The following is a 20,738-nucleotide window of genomic DNA, read 5'->3' on the forward strand; positions in this document are numbered from 1 at the left end:
TTCCGCTCAAATATCCTAAGGAAGATATTAACATTTCCATTTTATAAAGAAAGGCATGAATTCAGAGAAGTAGCTTACTCATAAAGATATATATATATATATATATATATATATATATATACACTCTTTAATAACCATATATATATAGCTGTTTAAGTAAAAACATAAACCAAGAATTAAACATTAAACCTTGTTCTTTAAAACTCCAAGCCTGTAATACTGTAGTGTTTTCTCTCATATCAAGTCTTGTACTTTGCAGAATACAAAATAGGGATCCACAAACACAACACACACACACAAATACACAGAGCTACTCACTTAATGGAAAAAGACTCTCCGGTCATTTTGCCTGAAATGGGGTCCAGAAATGCAAGCTTCAAGCAGCATAGTGTAGGTGGTCCAACCTCATATTTGATTCCTACAATCTTAACAAACTCTTGTTCCTATTTATGAGAATACCAATAAACTATTACTTTAAATATAAATACCTTTCTAACATTTACATATTATTTTATCATTAGAACAATTTAAAAATTATCTGAATAACCAACAAATACTCTTGACCCTTATTAACAGGTTGTAGTTTAGTACATGACTCTAAACCAAGGATAAGCAAGAGAATTCCCTTGGGAAACTTTAAAATTCCTGTTCCTAAATTCTATTCCTATAGAATAGAATAATTCAGTAGGTCTAGGGTACAACTCAGTCATATATATTTAAAGAAAATAAATTCTCAGGGAACTATGATACTCTGCCTACTTAGAATCACTCATCTGGCAGAAATACAGTATGTAAATAATGCACGTGGACATGTACGTGTACGTCTGGGAAATGAGATACACTTCTTAGCACCTATAATATTATTTTACAGTACCACTCTTATAGATTGGTTATCAGTCACTCTAAAAAATTGACAAAGCTGAGCCTCATGGGTACAGTGATTTGCTTGCCAGTTCTACATTATTAAACAGCAGAGCTAGGACTGAAATTCGGGTCTTATTCCAAAGCCTAGGCTTTTGCACCACACATATGCTAACTCCTATAATTTCCTAAAACCACAGGGTTAGAATCTAAAATAGGAAATCAGTTTTATTCATTCCCCTGATTCTAAAACAACCAAACAAAAACTCAACTTTAATCTGATTCAGAATAGATAGTAGCATCCCTATCTCCCAGGAGATGATTATGTAAAGCTTACTTGATAAGATACTTTAGCATCTCACAAACTTAATACAGTTTTTACAAGTATTTAAATCTTCACTTCAGTAAATATACACATTTGTATCCTTCCTGCTAAGCATCCTCACACATAAATTCTTCACTTACCTGGAAAAACATTGTAAAATTGCTCTTTTAACTTCTTTTTCAAGTAAAAAAACCCCCACAAAATAACAAAACACATGTATATAAACATATGCAGAAATGATGGTGTATATATCACTATGCCTATTTGTGTGTATGTATGTATGTATGTATAAATAAATAAATGAACATGTACTTATAGTTAGAAAACCCTTCTCTAAAAAAATACATACCTATTTTACTCAATACAATGAAGCTACATAGGTACTATGAAATAATCCATAAAGCACCACAAAGTTCTGAGCTTCTTAGGATTTGTGATATTTACTATATCCTAAAGCCACCAGAACTTCCAGGGTGTTTGTAGTCCACACACATAGTCAGTTTATAGAGCCTCCAGAATATACAAAATTTTGAGGAAAATATTCACACGAGGGAACTACTGCTTTGCTCTTATTATAGAATAGCATATACCGTAGGACCTAAACTTGAAGGAAATTAGGTCAAATAATCAAGATAATAGGTGGCATACAAATTCTGGGAAACAAAATCTAAACCATGACACTCAGCTTTATAAGAGTACTAGAGGTCCAGTGAACAAAATCCGTGCATTTTGGGGGTTCGGGGGGCAACGGTGCCTCAGACCAGCCTGCACATTCTCGCAGTCCAGGAGCCCTCAGGGGAAGTCTGACAGTCAGCATAGGCTCACTCCCCATGGGCCACTGTGCTTGCTAGCTGTGACCCTGGCTTCTGGCTAAGCCGTGCTCCCACCACCAGGGTCAGCTCCTGGGTGGCCAGTGGGTGTCACAGTGAGCAGTCGTTCATCCATCAGGCGGAAACAGGCTCTCCAACATCCCCCCGAGGGGACCTGGATTGCGAGAGGGTGCAGGCCAGGCTGAGGGACCCACTGGTGCACAATTGAGGCCGGGGAGGGACAGGGGAGGTTGGCCAGCTCGGGAAGGACTGTGGGAGGGCTCCATGGCATGTCTGGCCCATCTCGCTCAGTCCCAACTGGCCTGACCCCAAAAGCAAACTAACGTACCAGTCGAAGCGTCTACCCCGTGATGGTTAGTACATATCATACTAACTGGTTGACCGGTCAACTGTCTGCCTCCTGGTGGGCAGTGCACATCATAGTGAGCAGTTGAGCCGCCTTAGCATATCATTTACATATTATGCTTTGATTGGTTGAGCAGCTGACTGAATGACTGGACACTTAGCATATTAGACTTATATAGGAATAAAGGCCTGGTGCACGAAATTCGTGCACTTGGGGGGGTGTCTCTCAGCCCAGCTTGCACCCTCTCCAATCTGGGACCCCTGGGGGAATGTCCGACAGCCAGTTTAGACCCAACCCACAGGCAGTCGAACTTCCCTCTCACAATCTGGGACTGCTGGCTCCCAACCGCTTGTCTGCCTGCCTGCCTGATTGCCCCTAACTGCTTCTGCCTGCCAACCTGATCACCCTCTAACCACTCTCCTGCAGGTCTGGTTGCCCTAATTGCCCTCCCCTGCAGGCCTGGCTGCCCCCAACTTCCCTCCCCTGCTGGCCTGGTTGCCCCTAACTGCCCTCCCCTGCCAGCCTGGTCCCCACAACTGCCCTCCCATGCAGTCCTGGTTTCCCACAACTGCCCTCCCCTGCTGACCTAGTCACCCACAAATTCCCTCCCCCACTGGCCTGATCAACCCTCCCCTGTTGGCCATCTTGTGGCGACCATCTTTTAACCACATGGGGGTGGTCATCTTGTGTGAGAGGTGACAGTTAGTTTGCATATTAGTTTTTTATTATATAGGTTGGTAATTATCTTTTCTCAGACACACAATCAACAGTGAGATATGCATAAAATTGAGAAAAAGCCTACAGCCAAGTAAGGCAGTCCTTGGGTTACGTCATTGTTTCATGGTTATGTCACCATCTCCCATTTAATTGTAAAAAAAAAAAAAAAAAGCTCCGTTATTTTGACGAATGTACATATGTGTTTTTTTATTATTTATTTACAAGTAGAGGTCAGGAATTGACCTTCCTTTTGATTTTTTTTTAACTGTTTCACTTCATTACTGCTGTGTATGTGCTCCATGTGAGTGACGTAGGTGCTTATGTAGGTGGGTTCCAACTTACAGCAGAAATCATGTTATGTCACGCCATAGGAACGGATCTCCTACGTAACCCAAGGACCTACTGTACTTCAATTCCAAAGCTACTTTAATTTCATAGCTAATGAATTTGGCAAACTTACCCTGAGATCCATTTTATTCCATGGTTGTTTTTGTAAATTAACGCTATATATTTTTGATTTCCTTACAGCTCGCACATAAGCTTCATGTCCTTGCCTAAAATAGATAAGCTAAAACAAAGAACATGACATATTAAACAGCAGTCCAATTTAACAATACTATATATTACAACATATATTCCTACAAATGTCCTCTTCTGTTTATACAAACATAATTATAATTTTGAAAAATATGTACAATAAATGTACCTATCACCATCAAATAATGTTCACTGAGTACTCATGCCCATGTACAGCCCAAGTACTGCATAATAAAACTGCACACACAGTCCCTATCCCTCAGCAGCTTCATAAATTTCTGAGGAAACAGATTTGACAAATGTACATAAAGCCCCTATCTTATTTTTAAATATTTAATATTTATTCATATTTTATTTAATATTTTAAAGTATTATGCTGTACTTCAAATTGTGATAGTCTAAGTTTCAACATTTTAATAGTCAGCCTATGAGAGAGAGAGAGAGAGAGAGAGAGAGAGAGAGAGAGAGAGAGAGAGATGAGCTACTAAATAGCAATTTCCAGAAATTTTTTTCAATTTTATTTTACAAGAATCAACATCAGAACTGGCATTTTATGGAAGGAAAATGAATCCAAGTTCTTGGTAAGACCCTTCACATCCTAAGACAGGATTCACTATGATATTCTGATTCATTAAGTAAGTTTTTTTCCCATAGTAATTTTAAGGAGGTGGTAAAATAGAATATAAAAAAATCATACTATGATTTTTCTAAACTACACTGACACACTCTACCAATCAAAAATGTTTAAGTCAGAATTTCTAACACCTAAAAATATAAGTAGAGAATGAAAAAGATTTAAATATTAGTATATAAAGATAACTATTAAGGTTAAAAATAGGAGTAAAAAGTCAATATTAAGTACATTTTCCAGATATCCTTTATTATGTATTTATTCCTATACTCAACAAATAGCAGTAGTCTCATAAGATTATAGTGTGTACAGATCCTTATCTTGTTCTATAAAGTCTTCTAAATTATCCCTTTTAAGCCTCCATAAGGCAGGCAATAAATATAAGAAATCATGACTCTGGAAATGCGTTTGTTTGTTTTTGTTTTTTTTAATGCCGCATTCAACAAAGTATATTCTACTAAAATAACCATACAGGCAAGCATTGCTCAAAAATCTAAGTTATAAGATATACTTATGAAAAATACATTTTAATAATATCAAGATAATCAGCAAGCAATTGCTTATTCATAAAACTATTTGATAGCTATCTTATTCATAAAACTATTTGATAGCTATCTCTACACATATAAATAATAGTCAATCATAGGAAGATTTAGTGAAATTTTTATTGGTCGAAAGACTTTTAGAAACATATGTAAGGTTTTGTTTCTTTTATTACAATGAAAACATCACTTCCTAATATTAGTCTTAAATTGAAAACTGTGTGTAAGCATTTAATCACTCAAAAGTGATTAGTCAATATCAGACTATAAAAACCTACGTCACTTACAACTAGAGCTCATATATTACAATGTTACCATAATTTTCCTAAGAAAATGAAAAGAAACCACATTTTCATCATAATAGAATTTAACTCAATTTTTGATGACCAAACCATAACTATGGCTATATTATTCAATCATAGGCTTGGCAAGAAGGCCTTGTTTGTGAAATGACATCCCACTAGTCATCAAAATGGAGTTAATTATTCTCTCCTATAATTTCTATCAGTTAGAGCATGGACTTCTTTAAAAAAAAAAAACAAAAACCCACAATATTAGAATTTGAATTAGGACTAAACATTCCACTATAATTATGCTAAGTGGCAATTAAGATAAAAATAAAGACAATTATTTTCATGATGTCACAATCAATTTTTCTTAATGTTCACAGGTCCTACAAAGGATACAAAGATTATACAAAGATTAAGATTCAGTCACTGTCCACAAGAAATGTATAATTGAACAGAGCAACTAAGACAGTGTATACATAACTATGATAGAATTGAAAATATAAATGCCATAAGACTGATTAAAGTGAGTGATCTAGAGGTTCTAAAAGAAAAGGGTTCGAACAGGTAACAATTACCTCATCTCCCATTTGTGGGACAAATGGAGATCTTCGTGGAATAGTATCCAAGATCCACTGAGGGGCAAACCATTCTTCATTGGGCTCTCCTGCCATAGAAACCAGCCCTCCTCTCTAAAATATAGTTCACAAATATATAAGCAATAAATGTAGAACAGCAGCATAAAGATTACAAGTAGAGAATGTTAAAAACATTAGTTGACAACAAAAACTAAAATATACAAATTTTAAACATTTTCCTTTACTAATTAATCATGAACAACTTGTATGCCTATAAAATAATTGAGTTTTTAATATGTTGCTAAATTTTGTCTGGAAAAAAATGAGACACTAACCAAAACCGGCTTGGCTCAGTGGATATAGTATCAGCCTGCAACTGAAAGGTCCCAGGTTTGATTCCAGTCAAGGTCATGTACCTTGGTTGCGGGCACATCCCCAGTAGGGGTTGTGCAGGAGGCAGCTGATTGATGTTTCTCTCTCATCGATATTTCTAACTCTCTCTCTCCCTTCCTCTCTGTAAAAAAATCAATAAAATATATATTTTTTAAAAAAATGAGACTATATAGTATCTAAAAACCAAATTTTACAAGTCTCTAGAATATCACATGAATTCAAATATAAGTCACAATAACTTTTTACCAATAAAATGGTTAAAATAAAGAAGTTAATTCTGTCTACTAAAGGAACAGGCTATAAAATGTATATGTTTTAAATTAATGTTAAAAGAACTACATGGATTAAGTTTACATATCATCCAAATGAAATGATAATGGGAAAGAGAAACCATCATTGAGGTAAAATCCTTCCTATATAATAAAAAGCTAATATGCAAATTGACTGAATAGAGGAACAACTGATCACTATGATGAGCACTGACCACCAGGGGGCAAATGTTCAAAGCAGGAGCTTCCCACTGGTAGTCAGTGTGCTCCCACAGGGGGAGCACTGCTCAGCCACAAGCCAGGCTCACAGCTGGCAAGTGCAGCGGCAGTGGAAGGAGCCCCCCCCCCCTCCCCCCGCCTCCGCTGTAGTCTGACATCACCCAAGGGCTTCCCAGAGTGTGAGAGGGCACAGGCCCAGCTGAGGGACCCTACCCCCCCCACCCCCCCCAGTGCACAAATTTCATGCACCAGGCCTTGCGTAAAACTATATTAAACAATTGAAGAGCTCTGGCCAGTGTAGCTCAGTTGGTTGGGTGTCATTCTGTGCCAGTTGATTCCTGGTAAGGGCCCATTTCTGGGTTGCAGCTTCAATCCCTTGTAGAGAATATAGGAAGCAGCTGATGGATGTTTCTCTCTCTCTCCTTTTCCCTTCCTCTCTCTCTAAGAATCAATTAAAAGTCTTTAAAAAATTGAAGAACCCTCTAAAGCTTATCATACCTTTTCATTTCACAAGTCAAAAATGTATAGAAAAAACAATGCCTGGTGTCATGGCAAGAATAACACCTTTAGCTCAGCCAGTGTGGCTCAGTGATTGGGTGTTGACCTGTGAGCCAGGAGGTCATGGTTTGATTCCTGATCAGGGCACATGCTTGGGTTGTGGGTCAATACCCAGTGTGGGGTGTGCAGGAGGCAGTGTATCAATGATTCCCTCTTATCATGATGTTTCTATCTCTCTTTCCCTCTCCCTTCCTCTCAGAAATCATTAAAAATATATTTAAAAAAAGAATAACACCTTTAAACTATAGGGGCTTATTATTTAAAGCTTTATTACATTTTAACAAACAATTGTGAATGCTTTAATTTAATAACAATTAAAATAATAATGAGAATATTTTAGGCCTCTACTATTGATAACAGAAAAATTTCAAAAATTCTTTCTATTTTAAACTTATTTAAAATCATTTTCCTTAGTTTGTCAGGTGGAATATTTTCTTTACAGAAAGTCAAGTGTTAATGTTAAATAGTTCAATACTAAAGGTAAAAAAACACACACAATAAACCCCTGTAAACTTACAAACCTTCTTTCTAGTCTGTTTAGGTTTCCTTTGCCTCTCTTCTAGTGACTTAGAATTCTCCTCCTCAGAGCTGCTGCATATTTTCCGTGTTGCCTGTCTAGTTTGTCTTTTTGGAGGTTGCAAATTTATTCCGGCATCTGCTGTCCAGTCAGAATATTCACTTGATGAATCACTGTAAGTAAATCAAAATTATGATTAAGCTTAGAAAAAAAAAACAGGTTTGCCTCAGAATTGAAAGATAATCATTTTATAATCAAACAGCATTATAAATAGCATAGTTTGATTTTATTCTATCATAAACGAAGAGAAAAAAAAGGAAGCATATTAATATAGAATTTTGATAGTACCCAAGAGATTTTAGTGAAATGCTACATGTATAAAGTATAGTTATAAATGTATACAGAAATAGTTATAAAACATGTATACAGAAATAGTTATAAAACAAATAGTGTGTGCTAATTAACAATATGCTATGTAAAAACCTTATATCTCAATTGCTGGCTCTTAGTTTCCCATAACAGAATTGAAAATTAAAGTCCAAGTCACAAAAACTGCTTTAATTAAAGATGCTTCTTTTTGCTAAAAATAGTTTAAAATAGTTACTTTAAAACTGAAATAAATACACAGAGCCTGCCAAGATGTAGAATCTTGGATTTATAAAGGGCCTTATTTTTCAAATGAGGGAATCAAAGCTCAAAAAGATATCGGCAGAGCCAGAATAAAATAGCAGATCTCTTGCCTTCCAGGCCAGTACTGCATTCCTTCTACTATAAAATGACATTTTAACTCGTCTTACCAAATTCCTATAAGAACATAATTACACATTGAAATCATCAAATAATTTTGACCAAATGAAAACCATTAAAACTACCTGGAAGAACTTTCACTTTGCCATTCAATGACAGGATCCTCTACAGAAGCATCACTTGTACCAACTGTTTCATCCTCCTGAAACAAAAGAGCCAGCAATTGAGATATAAGGTTTTTACATAGCATATTGTTAATTAGCACACACTATTTGTTTTATAACTATTTCTGTATCCCCCAAAATGTTCTAGTTAAAACGGACATAACCAAAGTAAAGGGAATAGATAACCCATGTATACAATCTCCAGTTTAGATAATTACTCACTGCATATCTATATCCTCAACAACTGTGTCATATCCCAGAAATTATTTTAAACTGAATCTGGACCAAAAAAGCATTTTAACTATAAATATATATTAAGCTAGGGATTCTTTGCCCTAATTGGTTTGGCTCAGTGAATAGAGCGTCAGCCTGTGGACTGAAATGTCCCAAGTTTGATTCCGGTCAAGGGCATGTACCTTGGTTGCGGGCACATCCCCAGTGGGAGGTGTGCAGGAGGCAGCTGATTGATGTTTCTCTCTCATCGATGTTTCTAGCTCTCTGTCCCTCTCCCTTCTTCTCTGTAAAAAAATCAATAAAATATATTTTTAAAAAAGATAGGGGGATTCTTTTTAAAAACAGAAGCACAATACTATTATAGCATTAAAAGGTAACATCAATTACTTTATACTTGGTCATCTTTTCAGATCATGATTTTCATGGGTGGGGACAAGAAGGACATCACTGATAAGAATGAACAAGTTATAAGTAGTGAGAGATGAGGTTCCATACATTGTCAATGCATAATTAAACCTTCATTATTTCCTTAATAACTACAGTAGAGAGCACAAAAAGGAAAGGACAGGAGAAGAGAACAGTATCAAGACAAGGATTATCGATATTATACTCTTTATTCCATGAATAAGGTAGGTTGGAGAAAAATCATCACTCACTAATGTTCATAGTAAGTGAAGTCAAAAATAAGAGAATATGTGTACATTCAGCTGATTGTAGAGTCAACCAGTTCTGGGACTGTATAACTAGTATTCACTGTTTATATTCCATTTCTTTCCATTTCTAGGCAGATTTCATGTCACCTTTTTCTCATTTTCCCAACCCCAAACTTTTGCTTGCATGTTTAATACCCTCAACCAAGACAGTATCTTAGGTACAAGTCAGAAGAGATAGCTAAAAGAAGAGATAGCTAAATTTAAGATAATCCTCAAATTCGCTATTAAATGCCTTATTAATAATTCTCTTATATGAAAATCATTAAAATAATTTTGTGTTAAAGAAGTAACCTTTCAAAGTAAAGGCAAAGTGATGATACTAACTGAAAAAAAAATTACATTGAATAAGTAATATCAGATATCTAACCTCTGAGGAGCTGTCTGAATCTTCCTGTACACCTGAACTTTGACACAGTGCTTGTGAATTATGCTCAATGTTGGACCGTGTTTGGTAAGTATGCTGACGCTTACGTTGTGTCCTTCTTAGAGACCTTCCACAACTAGGCTGGTAGTCATTCTGTAAAACAGAAGTAAAACACACTTTTTAAAAATGAAAGTCTCAGTGAATATATATTAAAAGACATATAAAACACAAATAAATTGGGTGGGGGTGAGGTGAGAATAAAGGTAAGGGATAGAAATAAATCCCCTAAAAGAAAATCTAAGACCTACCTATATATATAATCCACCTTCCATTAATATTAATTGCTTTCCTATTTTGAAAACTTTGAGAAACATGCAAAATGACCATCACTCTGCTATGCCCACCAGCCAATCAGAGCGAGTATGCAAATTAACCCAACTAAGATGGAGCAGCCATGGAGCTGGAGCAAGCAGATTTGGGTTACCCCCGGCAATGGAGGAAGCCAAGCTTTCCGCTTGCCCTGGCCGGCCCTGGACTCTACTCAAGGTTTACAAAGTTTCAATTACAGAAGATAAATAAATCCCAACAAAGATGGCAGTGGCCACGGAGCTGGAGCAAGCAGGAGGTTTGGGTTGCCCCCAGCAATGGAGGAAGCAAAGCTTCCTGCCTGCCCTGGCGGGCCCTGGCCTCCAATCAAGGCTACAGTTTTAATTATAGAAGACAAATCAATCCCAGATACCTGCTTTCAGCCAGTCCTGGCCTCTGCTTGGATCCCAGGGGGTTGGGGGAAAGAGCATGACTGGCCTGCCCAGACTGCACCATGCTCCAAAGGAACCCCCACCCTGATCCAGGAAACCCTTCAGGGCAAACCAGCTGGACCCCACCCATGGACCAGGCCTCTATACTACCTAATAAAAGAGTAATATGCAAATTGACCATACCTCCACTACACCTACAAGCCAAACAGAAGTGAATATGCAAATAAACCAAACCAAGATGTCTGTGGCCACAGAGAGCAGGAGGGAGGCTTGGGTTTCCAAGGCAATGGAGGAAGCCAAGCTTTCTGCCTCTACTTGCGGGCCTAGGCCTCCACTCAAGGCTACAAAGTTTCAATGATAGCTGATAAATGAACCCAAACAGAAATGGCAGCAGCCATGGAGCTGGAAAGAGCAAGAGGCTAGGGTTTCCCCCGGCAATGAAGGAAGCCAAGCTTCCAAAGCCCTGACTGCCTTGGCCTTCGCTTCAGGCTAAAGTTTCAATTATAGAAGACACGTAAATCCCAACATACCAAGCAGGAGGCTTGTCTCCACTCCAGGCTACAAAGCTTCAACTGTAAAAGATAAATAAATCCCAGATACCAGCATCTCCACTTGGGTCACTGGGGGATGTGGCCAGCCTGCAAACCAACAGGCCCCTTGCCCAGGCTGCCCCACACCCCAAGGGAACCTCCACCCTGATCCAGGACACTCTTCAGGGCAAACCAGCTGTCCCCTACCCATGCACCAGGCCTCTATCCTATCTAATAAAAGAGTAATATTCAGATTGACCATCACTCCAATACACTAGATGGCTGCCCCCATGTGGTCAAATATCCTGCCCCCATTGTCCCCGGCCATGACCCCCCGGAACCCATGTAGAGGTCTAAGTGGAGATAGAAACCACAAGATGGCCAGCAGGGGAGGGAAGTTGGGGGCGATCAAGTCTGCAGGGGAAAGCAGTTAGGGGCAAAGAGGCTGGCAGGGGAGCATCAATGAGGCTGGCAGGGGAGTGGTTAGGGGGTGATTAGGCTGGCAGGTAGAAGCAGTTAGGGGCATTCAGGAAGGCAGGCAGGCAAGCAGTTGGGAGCCAGCAGACCTGGACTGTGAGAGGGATGTTCACCTGCCCGTTTAGGCCAGATCCTACTGGGATTAGGCCTAAATGGGCAGTCGGACATCCTTTGAGAAATCCCAGATTGTAGAGGGTGCAGGTTGGGCTGAGGGACACCCCCCTTCCGTACACGAATTTCATGCACCAGACCTCTTGTCCTATGTAATAAAAGAGTAATATGCAAATTGGCTATCACTCCAACACACAAGATGGCTGCTCCCATGTGGTCAAAGATGGCTCCCCCCATGGGGACACAAGATGGCCACCACAAGATGGCCAGCAGGGGAGGGCAGTTAGGAGAGACCAGTCTTGCAAGGAAGGGTAGTTGGTGGTGATCAAGCATGCAAGAGAGGCAGTTAGGGATGACCAGGACGACAGAGTGGGAAGTTGGGGTCAACCAGGCTGTAGGGAAGGGAAGTTGGGAGGGACCAGGCCTGCAGGGGAGGGAAGTTGGAGGGGACCTGGCCTGTAGGAGAGGGAAGATGGGGGTGACCAGGCCAGCCGAGGAGGGATGATGGAGGCAACTGGGCCTCTAGGGAAGGGCAGCTGGGGAGGACCCAGGCCTATAGGGGAGAGCAGTTGAGGGGGACCACACCTACATGAAAGGGAAGTTGGGAGGGGGACCAGGCAAGCAGGAGAGGGAAGTTGGGGAGGGATCAAGCCAGCAGGGAAGAGCAGTTAGGGGCAATTGGGCTGGCAGGGGAGCACATTTAGGGACAGTCTGGCTGGCAGGGGAGCAGTTAAGCATCAATGAGGCTGGCATGGGAGTGGTTAGGGGGTAATCAGGCTGGCAGGCAGAAGTGGTTAGGGGCAATTAGAAAGGCAATCAGGTGAGCAGCTGGGAGCCAGCAGTCCTGGATTGTGAGAGGGATGTCAGACTGCCCGTTTAGGCCTGGTCCCAGTAGGATCAGGCCTAAACGAGCAGTCTGATATCCCTAGAGCGGTCCCAGATTGGAGAGGGTCCAGACTGGGCTGAGGGACACACACACACACACACCCCCATGCACGAATTTCGTGCACCGGGCCTGTAGTGTATATATGTTTTAATATAATATGTACTGCTTTAGTTCTATAAAAACTACATTTAGTAAACAGTTCAAAATAAAGAATTAATTTTTAACAGCCAAAATGTAAAGTGAAACCTATTTTATTCTAGCCTTTACAAATATAAAATTCTAGAGGCCCATTACACGAATATTAGTGCAATAGGCTTTCCATCCCCTGGCTTCCAGCACTGGTTTTCCTCTGGCACCCAGGACCCAGATGATTCAATTTTATTATACCAGAAGCTACAATACTCTAAAATTTATGGTTATATCCACAGTGGAGAAGCCAAGCCTCAAGGTTTCTCCGCTCCATCTGCAGCGGAGAGGCCAAGCCTCTTCAGTCTTCAGTCTTTGTTTGGGCCAGAGCCTTCAGTCTTTGCTCCTTGCCTGCATATGCAAATTAACCCACCATTGTTGTTCAGTTGATTTGCATACACACTTTTGATTGACTAGTGTCATGGAGGTATGGTCAATTTGCATATTTCTATTTTATTAGTGTGGATTACTGATATGTCATGTCAAAGCTACAACCCTACTGTCATCAGGAGTAAATAAGTTTAAAAGTCTTATCAGTATAAAAGGGCCAGTTTCTTACATTTAAGTATTTCTCATTTTCTATAAATAAAAATTTATTTTAGTCCCAACTACACTATTAGGCAAGTCTGATGTTTGACAAATCAGCTTAGTAAGAACAAAGAATATAAATCATAGATATGATTCCTTCCAAATCTCTAATAAAATAATCTTATCAGAGAACATCAAATAAGCTAACAAAATCTCAACAGAAATGAAGAAATAGCACAGCAAGATGATCTAAGACTAGAGATATTCTTTTAAAAAATGTTTTTATTGCGGAAACTGGTTTGGCTCAGTGGATGGAGCGTTGGTCTTCGGACTGAAGGGTCCCAGGTTCGATTCCGGTCAAGGGCATGTACATTGGTTGTGGGCGCATCCCCAGTGGGGAGTGTGCAGGAGGCAGCTGGTCGATGTTTCTCTCTCATCGACATTTCTAGCTCTCTATCCCTCTCCCTTCCTCTCTGTGGAAAATCAATAAAATATATATTTTTAAAAAATGTTTTTATTGATTTTAGATTGAGAGAGAAAGGGAGAGGGAGAGAGAAACATCAATTGGCTACTGCCTGCATGCCCCCTATTGGAGATCAAGCCCCAACCAGGAATCAAACCAGTGACCCCCAGGTGCATGGGATGATGCTCAACCAACTGAGCCAGAGCTAGAGATAACCTTATAATAGTTAATTAAAACAGTCTTTATCAATACAGAAAAAATAACACATTTAAAATTCACTGTACACTGATTAGATTTCTTTAATAAAATTAGAATAATCCTAGACTTCCAGAAGCTATAATACTTTAAAATTTATGGTTACATCCAAGAAGGAAACTGTTCTTTATGTCACTAGTTTGTTCACTTCAGAGTTCTAGTAAGGAGCTTACCATTTACCTAATAGAGTTCAGGAATCCTATTCCCTGTTTTGCAGTTTTTACTGAGAATATGAATTTTCCCAATATATAAATCATTTTACTACTGTGTGATTAGGTAGCCCGAGTATGCATAGGGCAGGAGTTAGCAAACGTTTTTGTAAAGGCCCAGAATGTAATATTTTTGGCTTTGCAGGTCATATGATTTCTGTTGCAACTACTAGAATTTGTATAGTGTGAAAACGGCTATAGACAATATACAGTATAAAAGAATAACTGGCTGGGTTCTAATAAAACTTTAACAAGAATAGGCAGTAAGGCAGATTTAGCCCATGGACTAAATACCATACAAAAATGGTATTTTAATACAAATAGTCTATACCTACAATGATTATATGTCCTAGATTTTGGGGCATGGTCTTGACTTTGTATAACTTTATCCTTATTAATAACCATATATCTCAATTTGGGGTTCAAAAATTAGGTTCTTTAAGTACAGACACCTATCAAAACAGTCCCTTAATACATAACTGCATCTTTCAAAAACCTGGTATCTGCAAATAGTGTGTCCCAAAGTATTGTCAAACTAAACTCACACTTTGGGTAGCATAAGATGGTTTTTTCTTCTTTTCAACTGTATAGAGACTGATTTCTATGTCACCTTTCGCAGTTCTACAGTCTTCCTGAACCCTGATTAAAAAAAAAAAAAAAAAAAAAAAAAAAAGTCAAAGGTCAAAATAACAGAAAATCATCAAAAAGCAAACCGATGTTTTAAAGTCAGATAAAAATACTTCAAGATGTTAATTTTGCTATTTTAACCATTTTTACATGTACAATTCAGTGGTATTAACAAAATTTACAATGTTCTGTAATCATCACCACTATTTCCAAATCTTTTTCATCACTCCAAATCTAAACTTTAACTCTCTATTTCTCCTTTCAAATGCCTATTATACTCTAATGTTCTTCATGTATATACGAATTTGCCTATTTTAGGTATTTCATATAAGTTGAATATGACATTTGTCCTCTTATGTCTGGCTTATTTCACTTAGCTTCATGTCTTTAATGTTGTAGTGGGCTATTAGAACTCCATTTCTTTTTTATGGATGAATAATATTCCACTGTGTGTATGTATTATATTTTGCTTACCTATTCATCTGTTAATAGACATTTGAGTTATTTCTACTGTTCAGTTATTGGGAATAAATGCTGCTAAGAACACTGGCATATGGTATCTATTTCAGGCCTTGATTTCAATTCCTATTTTAACATTTTGAGCAAAGAATATTTCAAACTGCTCTATTGCCAGAGAGTGGCATTCAGTTCATAAATTAGCTATGTCTCCTTTTTTTCTTATTACTACTGAAGAAAGAAAAGGCAGTATCAATTTAATTTTCCCACTTGTTGGCTAAGCTGCTGAAAGGCTTGATTAGGGAGCTAACATGATTAAAATAAATTTTATATGTTCTCTATCATTGTCCTTTCTCTTTTATAAATCTATTTCCAGTTGCTGTGGAATATTTGGAGTTGATATTATAGCAAATATTAGGGTTCACATAAAGCAGGGGTAGGGAATGTCTTGCCCCCAAAATCATTTGGTCTACAAAAGGAATTTTGGGGTGAGCTAACTAAAATATTCGACCAAAATTAGACTAATTTTTTTAAATTGATTTTTTTCAGAGAAGAAGAGATAGGGATAGAGAGTTAGAAACATCAACGAGAGAGAAACATCGATTAGCTGCCTCCTGCACACACCCCACCGGGGATGTGCCTGCAACCAAAGTACATGCCCTTGACCGGAATCGAACCCGGGACCCTTTGGTCCGCAGGCTGACACTCTATCCACTGAACCAAACCGGCTTTGGCTAGACTAATTTTTAAGTGGATAATTTTGTATGGCCCTTGAATGATGTTATAAATATCCAAATGACTGTTGGCAGAAAAAGAGTTCCCCATCCCTGACATAAAGGATAGAGATACTTTTTTGAAAAATTTTTATGCAGCCCAGCTGGTATGGATCAGAGGTTGAGCCACCAGGAAGTCATGGTTTGATTCCCAGTCAGGGCACATGCCCTTGTTGCGGGTTCGATCCCTAGTAGGGGGAATGAAGGAGGCAGCCAATCCATGATTATCATCATTGATGTTTCTCTCTTCCTCACCCTTCCTCTCTGAAATCAGTAAAAATATATTTAAATTTTTTTTTTTTTTTTTTGCAAATTGGTGAAGCCATTGCAGAAAACGGTGTGAAGTTTCCTCAAATAAATAAATAAATACAACTGCCTTTGACCCAGGGTTCCTACTTTTAGGACTATACCCTAAGAAGCCTGAAACACCAATCAGAAAGAATATTTGAACCTCTATGTTCATAGCAGCATAATTTACAATAACTAAGATTTGGAAACAGCCCAAGTGCCCATCAGCAGATGAGTGGATAAAAAACTGTGGTACAATTACACAATGGAATGTTACTCAGCTTTACAAAAGAATGAAATCTTATATATAAACATATGGGTAAACTACATTTATTGAAAAAAATCCGCATTATTAATCACTACAACTAGTATTTATCCACATAGTCTCATGTTTTTACTTTATATTATCTGTATTCTTATCTTCTAATCTAAACTAAAAACATATGGAGGAGAAAGATCTTAATTTTCATTTTTAAATATTTAACACAAAGCTAAGAAAATTGAAGATAATCATTAAACTGTTATGGAATGATGTAACTGAAATAAAGTGGAAAAAAAAACTAATGCACAAATTAGTGGATTTAAAAAATACTTGTTATTAGACTAACAGAGAACATTTGACAACTCACTCAGTTTTCTTATAAATGTTACCTTATTGACTCACCTACTAACCCCATGACTTAGTTCATTTACCACCACTCTTCTGCTCCATGCCATGAGATCTCGTTCAGTGGCCATTTGGCTACGAAGAGCATTATTATGCATTTGTCGGACACCTTCAATTTGACCATTACGTCGGAGCCCAATATTTGGAGAAGATATGTCCATATTTGGACTTCTTAGAGCTAAAACAAAAACAAAGAAAGATACCCCTTTCTGAGCAAAGGCACCAAACTTTTCCAGATCAGAGTTCTAAATAAAATAGGAAATTCAAAGTAATAGTATTGGACAACATCAATATCCCTTGGTTCTACATTTTCAATACATCCCCTTGATGGCTTTTATTAGTATTATGAACGAAGCCAAAACTAAGTAAATGTTTAAAGTTTCCATAGCCCTTTCAATTTTTTTCAAAACACTTTTATATCTCTCATCTACTAACTGCTCAGTAAATACAAAAAAAGTATATTTATAGCATGACTCAGTAGATTCACAAATGTCTTTTAGTACTAGCTCAGAAAGCAGCTTTTTAAATTTAAATTCTATCTGTATTTAGACTATCAAGAGGACTCTGAATAAAGCTTCAACAAGGCTTTCAAAATTAGTAAGAAAAAAAGTATAAATTAGAAAAGAATTTAATATTCAAAATTTTATTTTCAAAATTGATAAGCAGCCAAAACCAGTTTGGCTCAGTGGATAGAGCATCAGCATGCAGACTGAAAGGTCCCAGGTTCGATTCCAGTCAAGGGCATGTACCTTGGTTGCGGGCACATCCCCAGGAGGAGGTGTGCAAGAGGCAGCTGATCAATGATTCTCTCTCATCAATGTTTCTAACTCTCTATCCATTTCTCTTCCTCTCTGTAAAAAATCAATAAAATATATTTTTAAAAATTTTGATAAGAAATAAAAAAGGGAAAAAGTAGTAAAAATTATATTTTTATTTTTAATCCTCTAGAAAGGTCCCTATTAATTTATTTTTGTCATATTTGCAAATAAACCAAAAAATGAAAACTGAAAGTCAACTTAAAATAAGCACCAGAGAATACTCAAAACAAAGGAACATTACAAATAGAACTAGACAGGATCCCTTTGACTAATGACATTTTAAATCTGTTAAAAGAAACCTAATACACTTTCCCTCATTATCAGTTTTAGTTACCTAGGGTTAACTGAGGCCTGAAAATACTAAATAGAAAATTCCAGAAATAAATAACTCATAAGTTTTGAAATGAACTCCATTCTGCAGTGTGGTAAAATTTTGAACTGTCCCACTCTGTCCTCGTGGGAGAGGAATCCTCACTTTGTCCAAAGTACCATACTGTATATGCTCCCACCAGTCACTTACTTTTCAGTTATGAGGGAGCTTAGTTATCAGAGAGAGATCACTTATCAGAGAGAGTGAGAGAGATCACAATCATGTTACTTTTATTATGCTATATTGTTATAATTATTCTATTTTATTATTAGCTATTGTTATTAATATCTTATTGTGCCTAATTTATGAATTAAAATTTATCACATCATCATATATGGGAGAATCCAAGATGGCGGCATAGGTAACACCTAACTGCAGCCTCACACAACAATTTCAATAAAATACAACTAAAATACAAAATGGACATTACCCAGAACTACAGGAAAGTTGACTGACTGGAAATTCTACAACGAGAAGGAAAGAGAAAACCAGAAGGAAAATCAGAGGAGCTGTAAAAGCCCTAGATACGGAGATACGATGTTCGCGCGGAGAGGACAGAGCCGGAGAGGACAGGTGGCTGAGTGCCTGGCTGGCATTACCTAGCGGGAAGGAGATAAAAGCTCTGGACTGTGCTGAACCACAGTTCTGACAGCACTGAACCCCAGTTCTAGGCCAGACCCTGTGCACCCAGGCTCATACAGAGGGAGCCTGGGCTGTTAGGCGGAATCTCAGGGGAGCGGCGAAAGGCAGTGCCCCCGGAGGTGCCCACATTATGTGCAGAGGATGGACCGTTGACTATGCTGCTAGACTGCCCTAGTTGGAAGGAGACAAAAGCTCTGGACTGTGCTGAGCCCCAGTTCCGACTGCACTGAACCCCAGTTCTAGGCCAGACCCTAGGGACCCAGGCTCAAACAGAGGGAGCCTGAGCTGTAAGGCGGAAACCCAGGGGAGCTGCGAAAGGAAGTCCCAGAGGCGCGCACATTGTGCGCAGAGAATGAACTGTTGACTGTGCCGCTGGATTGCCCTAGTGGGAAGGAGACAAAAGCTCCAGACTGCTCTGAACCCCACTTCCAACAGAACTGAACCCCAGTTCTGAGCTCATTGGGGGAGAGCCTAGACTGTTTGGTAGCAGGTGAAATTCGAAGGCACCTTTCTCTCAGAGGTGCTTGCAACAAGTACTGAAGGACCCTGAGGAATACTGAGACTCAGGAGCCTCATAGGGCGTGGCTGACGGAAGCCAAAGCTGTAGGCTCCACCCTGAAACTCCGCGCCATCCAAGTTGAAGACAGGGAAGCTGTGAAAATGTGGAGACAAGGAAACAGATCACAAAAGAAAGAAATGGAGGACAAAAAGCGAATGGATATAGAGTTCAAAACCACACTTATAAGGTTTTTCAAGAATTTCCTAGTAAAGGTCGATAAGACCTATGAGGATAAGAAAAGGTATCAACTAGAAATAATAAGGGATCAACAAGAAATAATAAGGGATCAACAAGAAATAAAGAATACATTATCTGAAATAAAAAATATTATACAGAGTCCTAAAAACAGAATGGAAGATCGCAAGAATCAAGTCAAAGATTTGGAACATAAAGAGCCAGAAGACACTCCTCCGCAGAAGCAAGAAGACAAGAGAATCCAGAAAGTTGATGATAATGTAAGAAACCTCTGGGACAACTTCAAGCGAACCAACATCAGAATTATGGGGGTCCCAGAAGATGAGAGAGAGCAAGATATTGAAAACATACTGAAAGAAATAGTGACAGAAAACTTCCCCCACCTGGTGAAAGAATTAGACCTACAAGTCCAGGAAGTGCACAGAACCCCAAATAAAAGGAATCCGAAGAGGACTACACCAAGACATCATAATTAAAATTCCAAGAGCAAAAGACAAAGAGAAAATATTAAAAGCAGCATGAGAGAAAAGGGTAGTTACCTATAAAGGAGCACCCATACGATTGTCAGCAGATTTCTCAACAGAAACCATGCAGGCCAGACGGGAATGGCAAGAAATATTCAAGGTGATGAATAGCAAGAACCTACAGCCAAAAATACTCTACCCAGCAAAGCTATCACTCAGAATCGAAGGCCAGATAAAGAGCTTCACTAATAAAAAAAAAAGCTAAAGGAGTTCATCACCGCCAAACCAGAATTATATGAATTGCTGAAGAGGGTTCTTTCGGAAGAGAAAGAAAATAAAGATAAAAATTATGAACAACAAATACATAACTATCAACAAGTGAATCTAAAAACAAAGGGAATTAAAAAACCTGATGAACAATATTAACTATTGAATATAATAGAATCATAGGTATGGAAGGGGAGTGGACTGATGATTCTCAGGGAAAAGAGGAGTGGGGGGTGTGGGAAGAGACTGAACATAAACTGTGCACCTATGGATGAGGACAATGGGGGGTGGGGAAAAGGCAGAGGGTGGGGTAGGAACCTTGTTGAGGGGGAAAAAAATGAGGAACTTTTGTAATAATATGAACAATAAAGGTTTAT

General features: G+C 38.5%; 1 protein-coding gene across 1 annotated transcript in view; it reads right to left on the bottom strand.

Moving 5' to 3' along the window:
• BRWD3 (bromodomain and WD repeat domain containing 3) overlaps positions 1-20,738 on the bottom strand; it is a 136,071-nt gene that overhangs the window by 30,311 nt on the left and 85,022 nt on the right. Inside the window, exons 19-26 of the mRNA XM_084869408.1 lie at positions 17,044-17,224; positions 14,781-14,874; positions 9,836-9,985; positions 8,483-8,559; positions 7,615-7,783; positions 5,655-5,768; positions 3,540-3,647; positions 319-443 (exon numbers count right to left, since the gene is read on the bottom strand). Coding sequence (XP_084725534.1) covers positions 319-443; positions 3,540-3,647; positions 5,655-5,768; positions 7,615-7,783; positions 8,483-8,559; positions 9,836-9,985; positions 14,781-14,874; positions 17,044-17,224 — 1,018 coding nt within the window. The remainder of the gene's footprint in view (positions 1-318; positions 444-3,539; positions 3,648-5,654; positions 5,769-7,614; positions 7,784-8,482; positions 8,560-9,835; positions 9,986-14,780; positions 14,875-17,043; positions 17,225-20,738) is intronic.

The sequence above is a fragment of the Pipistrellus hanaki genome (assembly GCF_964339955.1).
Source record: "Pipistrellus hanaki genome assembly, chromosome: X".
NCBI classification, from domain to species: domain Eukaryota; kingdom Metazoa; phylum Chordata; class Mammalia; order Chiroptera; family Vespertilionidae; genus Pipistrellus; species Pipistrellus hanaki.